This window comes from Mercenaria mercenaria, chromosome 19 (assembly GCF_021730395.1).
Source record: "Mercenaria mercenaria strain notata chromosome 19, MADL_Memer_1, whole genome shotgun sequence".
Taxonomy (NCBI): Eukaryota; Metazoa; Mollusca; class Bivalvia; order Venerida; family Veneridae; genus Mercenaria; species Mercenaria mercenaria.
This window is the reverse complement of record NC_069379.1, coordinates 39,619,041-39,625,637: the sequence shown is the minus strand read 5'-3', so window position 1 is coordinate 39,625,637 and position 6,597 is coordinate 39,619,041. Positions and strand designations below refer to the sequence as shown.

General features: G+C 34.6%; 1 protein-coding gene across 1 annotated transcript; it reads right to left on the bottom strand.

The window, feature by feature from the left end:
* Window positions 1-242: 242 nt before the first annotated feature.
* On the bottom strand, window positions 243-5,947 carry LOC123542470 (transmembrane protein 267-like). Its single transcript, XM_053532167.1, has 4 exons — window positions 5,788-5,947; window positions 4,082-4,266; window positions 1,887-1,985; window positions 243-700 (listed from the first exon to the last, which is right to left on the bottom strand). The coding sequence occupies exons 2-4, from the start codon at window positions 4,256-4,258 to the stop codon at window positions 362-364; spliced, it is 615 nt and encodes a 204-aa protein (XP_053388142.1). The 5' UTR covers window positions 4,259-4,266; window positions 5,788-5,947; the 3' UTR covers window positions 243-361.
* Between the last annotated feature and the right edge of the window lie 650 nt (window positions 5,948-6,597).

The window sequence follows — 6,597 nt, the reverse complement described above, 5'->3', positions numbered from 1 at the left end:
ATGAATACAAAGAAGGGGGTTATGCCCTTAGAGCATCAGTAAGTTGATTTGTAACATCACTGACCATGTTTAAAGCATAAAAAGTGCAGTTTTGCAACTTTTTGTTGAAAAGTTGAGAAAAAAATTATCCAAGGTCATGAAAACATTTAGGTTAGGTCCAAAAATTTTGGGTAGGTCAATTTTTATTTCATGCCTTACATCATTAACAGTCTACTGGACAGGAAGAAATGAAACAAACATAATTTTCTGCTTTTCCAAAATGTTATATTTGATTTCATCATTTTCTGTTATAAATTAAGATGAAAGACAAATAATTTGTACATTTACATAAAATATTGTTGCTTTGTAAAGTAACAAATTGTCAAACAAGTTGTGCACCACTTAGAATAATCGTTTTATCTTTTAATCTTTGTTTATCAAAAAATAAATGAAGTATCTTCATAAGTAATGGAAAAGCCAAAATAATTCCTAAGTAAAGTGGCTTTGGAATAGCAGCAGTTTCTCCAAATGGATAGAACCACAAGCCACGCCTATGTCCATCTCTTACATGGTGTGAAACCCATGCTGTAGTAAATATCATGGCGCCTAAAATTAGATTCTGGGATTTCAAGATGGCCGCCACTATCACCAAGGTGATGTCTACAAGGATAACAAGTGTAGTTGCATGGAATGGAGGGCGAGCTGGTAAAGAAAGGGCAGCCTGGAAAAAAGAAAAAAAAGAATTCAGATTTAAATATCTTAAGCATCATCAGACAGTCAAAAATTTCATACTCCTCAAACTTTAAGTAAAATTAACATGGGTTAAACTTAAGTAATTGACAAACGGATAAAGACATGATGAAATCAACGAAAAGACGAGATAAAAGAAAAGCAACTCCAGTAGAATTTTAACATTAATTTCGAATACTCAACGCAAGAAGTGAATAACTACATTGACTTATTGAAGGACTTATTCACTTTTGGCGCCAAGGTGACCATTTGCAGTTCGGTAGCGAGAACCACTTCAAGATTAAAACTGAAAATTCTGTGAGATTTAATATTTATCAATGATACTTTATTCTGACTTCCCCAAAATTTGGTGCCTTTAAAAATGAATTTATTTGGCAATAATTAAATTCACACATTCCATGAAAAAAATAAATTTGAATTATCAGTAGTGTGCAGACTATAAACAATAAATGACTTTATAATGTGAAAGCATGTAAGTCAAAACAGTCGATCGTGATCTGTATGCACTTTTGATTGGTTTAAAATGTGCATGTAATGAAAAAAAATATCATGCTCCTATATATTGCTACATATCATATAGTGTTGCCTGAAGACTAGTAGTGTCTGACATGTCAGTAGGTTAGAAATGAAAAAACCAAATGTGCAACTGAAAACAAATCCAAATCTAAATTGGTAGCAATTAAATTTAGTAGCTGACAATCTGGCTGAAATTTATTTTGACGCAACACATCTTGACCGCCAAAAGCGCCAAAATAAAACTAACACCAAAATGTGTTTTAGTATTTTACCATAGCTCCTTCTTCTGTATCTATACAAAGGCCTGCCCGCTTTAAACTCAGTAGGGAGAGCGTTGGTCTACAGAATGCGGGGTCGCAAGTTCGATCCACGGGCGGGGCGTATGTTCCCCGTGAAGATTTGATAAAAGACATCGTGTCTGAAATCATTCGTCCTCCACCTCTGATAATTCATGTGGGGAAGTTGGCAGTTACTTGCGAAGAACAGGTTATTACTGGTATAGAAGCCAGGAACACTGGTTAGGTTAACTGCCCGCCGTTACATGACTGAAATACTGTTAAAAAACAGCGTTAAACCCAAAACAAACAAACAAACAAAATCTATACAAAGGTTTGTTTATTCAAAGCAAGAGCTGTCCTCACCTTTAAACTGAATGATCTTGCTGATAAAAAGTGGTCCGTGTCTACCAGCATTGCCAACACCAAACATAGAATACATTCTAAACACTCTTGTTTCTTAAACTGAAAAATAAAAGTACTGTGAATATAGGGATAACATAATGCTTGTTTGTGTTATAACATCTGCAGAATCTCATGGAATTAGTTGGCGCCCAATACTGTAAAACGAGTAAAAAGCTGAATATTTTGTCAAGGTTGTAAAAAAACTTTAAAATTATGCATTACAGGCCATAGTAATTTCGTTTTTCACCATGGAGTGTACCTAAAAGTGTATATAATAACCACAAATAATCTCCTTGTTAATATATGAGCCATGCCATGAGAAAACCAACATAGTGGTTTAGTGACCAGCATGGATCCAGACCAGCCTGCACATCTGCGCAGTCTGGTCAGGATCCATGCTGTTCGCTAACAATTTCTCTAACTGCAAATAGACAATGAAAGTAAACAGCATGGATCCTGACCAGACTGCGTGGATGCACAGGCTGGTCTGGATCCATGCTAGTCGCAAACCCACTATGTTGGTTTTCTCATTGCGCGGCTCAATTATGTTTACTCTCCTGTTAAAATAGTTGAAAATTACATTATCAGTAGTTTTATACTAGAATAATTAAGCACTGAACAATGGTTAAGACCAGGCAACCATTTAAATGTGATCACGTCAAGATTGTGTCAATATTATTGAAAAATGCACACAATGATCTAACATGGAAGACTCAAAGTGGGATGTTAATATTATGCAACAAAATCACAGTTTGTACATCATGATTGTTACATTTTAGCATCAATATCATAGCTGCGCTAGAAAAGAACACCTCACAAAACAATCAAACATTTAGTGGATTGCATCCAGGATATATGTCTAATTGCAAAAATCAGTTGAACAGCCATTTTTAATGTGGGTATCAACGAGAACCACAGGCACGGGTCCAGTGTATATTTTTTGTTTGATATAAAAAATATGTTTATTTCACACAAATATACTTTATATTATGTTAGTCAAATGAAAAAAAAATCAATGACAAAAAATCCGGTCACAGTATCATACATATGGAAAAGGTGAACTATGCGAGCGTAACGCTATGGGAAGCTACTCGGCAAACTTGTAGAACATTTCAAAATCGGAATTTAAACACTTGCAGCCGCTACCTGCATGACTGCACCTTTGAAACATTTAAAGCCTCCCATAAATACTAAACTGACCCCATAAATTGCTTTGAAATACACAGTACAAGTCCCTAGGAGCGAAATATTTCAAATATCCCCGGCGATTTCAGCTGCCAAACGAAGTGATAAAAACCAGGAACACGTCCGCTATCCGGAATGAAATCACCGGGGATAACTGAAATATTTTTTTGTCATCGATTTTTTTTCATCTGACTAACATATAAAAGGTTAATTGTGTGAAAAAAAGTGATTTTTTTATATTAAACAAAAAAATAAATAAATAAATAAACACTGGACCCGTGCCTGTGATGAGAACGTCTGATCGACACATCTTCATGTGGGTATCACTGAGATAAATTAAATACATCTTAGTTGTCTCCCTTGCACCACTGACCATCCTATGTGAAATGCCAATCCTGGCCGCATGCAGACGTCTATCCCTGCCATACGCCACCTCAGAGCAATTACATTTACAATTACACTGCTGCACAGATCTCGCCCTGCCCCTTCATAACCCTTCTTACCATGTTAGACTCAAACTAACATTATCTCAGACAGTGATTTTCTCCTGAATAAAATCAGTGTCATTCAGATAAATACTATTTCATCACAGACTGCATCCTCGTGATATAATGGACCTTCGCATTTGTATCTCCAATGATTTTATTTAACAACAAAATCAATGTTTGGGATATATTACTTCTTAAGAAGGATATTATTACTAGATGTTATTCTATATCAAACATAACTGAGCTATGCAATGAGAAAACCAACATAATGGCTTTGCGACCAGCATAGATCCAGACCAACCTGCGCATCTGCGCAGTCTGGTCAGGATCCATGCTGTTTGCCAACGGTTTCTCTAATTGCTATGGGCTTTGAAAGCGAACAGCATGGATCTTTACCAGGCTGCGCGGATGTGCAGGCTGGTCTGGATCCATGCTGGTTGCAAAGCTACTATGCGGTTTTCTCATGGTGCGGCACATATTTACCTTGAGATCACAAACTATTGCCCAAGATATTCCACCAACTATGCCATGTGTAAGACTGTCTGTCAGAGCAACAACAAATTGTTGCTTAACAACAGGATGCTGTAGAAGGGTGTCTCCAAGGTAACAGACTATCAGGAGTAATATTTCCAAAAACACTGTGTTGATAAATGGGATCATCTCAGTTCCTATAAATATAAAAGATTAAATGCAGCAGGAAGAATGTAGGCTTTTGAAATTGTTGCACAGTATATTAGTGAAATGACAAGGCTAATAATATAATATTATTAATCAAATGATTTCATATTGGTCTTGTTATTTCTCTGAGGAAGGTTGTATGCTGAATTAAGGCTGAGGGCCAATACAACTGCCAAGGGAAAAACAATAAGGCCAGTACGAAATAATACGGTAACCTGACAGCTTGCAAATCCTCATGGTATTTTCTAGCCATCCAGTAACTGATTTCTTAATGAATAAGTAATGATTTTATATAGTTTTAAATGTCATTTACTAAGATATCAATACTTATCTGATTTTTCAATCGATAATATGAATGTGATTGTGTTTGTATAAAAATCTGTTGATATTCTAGTTTTAGAAATGATAAAACGTTGATCACACAACGTCCATGTTATTTTGTAAAAAGTGGCCTTTATATATTCAAGAAACTTTAATTCTTAAAACCCAAATTCATATATTTTTTGGAAGAATGGAAAGCTTAATAAACAAGCAATTATTTAATTAATTTTGATTATTATTTTGAAGTAAAATGGATTAATTATGAACACTAAACTACTGTTTTTCTAAAAGTTCTGAACATCACACTACTGCTATTGAAATTACATGAAAGACAACTACTTGAATACTAAAATATGATAATTTTAAGTATTTCAAAACTGCTTTAATTTTGAAAATCCACTGAAAAAGTTGTTAAAATTTAAAAATTCTGATCCCATTAAAGTCACCAGATGAACAAATTTTAATGAGTGATGTCATAGCGATCTTGCCAATATTGATTTTGGCAATTATTTAAACTTTCATTATATCGGCTAAATAATGCACTGATTTATTGTAAATCTTTAGCATGGCATGTATTCATACAAAATTTTTAGCAATAATAAAAACAATATCGCAACTCGGGTACAATTAGTTGGACTAGAGGAGTGGAGCTTAAACTCAAGACCTCTGCACGTTTTAGGACAGCATGGTAATTTACTTTTGACAGTCACTAACTTTAGTCAGTCACCGAGTGTTCGTGGCTAGTCCTATAAATAAGACCTGACATAACATATTTTTTTACATTTTGACGTCTACCGGTTATGTCAGTTACAATGAATATTGAAAATAAAATGTAAAATAATAAATGTTGAAGGGAAGGTAAAACATAGTCCTGGCTTCCAAAACTCTAAATGCTGCTTTTTTTATTATTTTTTTTTTTTTTCATAGTTGCTCCCGTCCAAATCCAGTATATAAACCGAGAGCGCTGAAGATCTTAAGCTAGGTAAAACACTGTAAAATGAGCATGTACAGTCTTAGTTTTATATTGTGACGGTCAAACTGTAACTAATCCAACGTATACAGTTTGTTTTATATTGTGACGGTCAAACTGTAACGCAGTGGCTTGTCTAGTACAATGTAGTACAGCTAGTCTATTATTTTGGACTATGTTAGTGGCCTGTTATGTCATGCAAGTCAATTAAATATCTTACTTTTTAGAGTATTCAATACGATGATACGTTACACATTAGTAGTTACACATGTGCCTAGTGGTTGTGGGCAAGTGTCTGTGGATAAAGGTACTTGTTTCAAAATTGTAACACCGCACTAATAATATTGCCAAGCAAATGGCGCGTTCAAATAGAAGGGAGGTAATCGTGTACAGAATCCTCATTTTTCAATATGTCATTTATCATCGTCACAGACACCTCACCTCCCGTTGTTATTTTGTTTCTATCTCAACGACAACGGTCGACTCCTCTAAATATAAACTTCCTCAATTCACATTGAAAAGTAGGAATAGATCTATACTTGAAAAAATCGTGATAACTGAACAAGAAGTTACTAATTATTAAATATATTATATCAGTTTTATTACCGTAGTTAATAAAACGTCAGGCCCGGATGAAATTAGCCATACAATACAATACAATGCAATGCATTACATTACATTACATTACATTACATTACATTACATTACAAATTTTATTTAAAGTCGGTGCATATGTAAACATAAGTCATAAGATGTTAAAGGAATCTAGTATACCATTAAGTGTGTCACAACACGATTGTGAATACCCGAACATATGGAAGTCGGCTACAGTTATGCCGCATTTTTTTTAAAGTAAGTAAAATATTCCTTCCAGTTAAATCTTATAACAATTTGCATTTAAATGATTTATTATAGATCTACTCAAAGCAGTCAGGTTTCAATCTTGAGAGAGGACCATAAGATAATGTCTCATGTCAATGACACAAGGCGGACATTGAGCGGTCACAAAAGCTCACCATGAGCCTTTGGC

What these genes read in the sequence shown, in the direction of transcription:
- LOC123542470 (XM_053532167.1), bottom strand. Translation starts at nt 4,258, where the DNA reads ATGATCCCATTTATCAACACAGTGTTTTTGGAAATATTACTCCTGATA. An exon ending in CAATAGTTTGTGATCTCAAG is followed by an intron (nt 1,986 to 4,081) that starts GTAAATATGTGC and finishes TTTATTTTTCAG; the next exon opens with TTTAAGAAACAAGAGTGTTT. An exon ending in CAAGATCATTCAGTTTAAAG is followed by an intron (nt 701 to 1,886) that starts GTGAGGACAGCT and finishes TCTTTTTTCCAG; the next exon opens with GCTGCCCTTTCTTTACCAGC.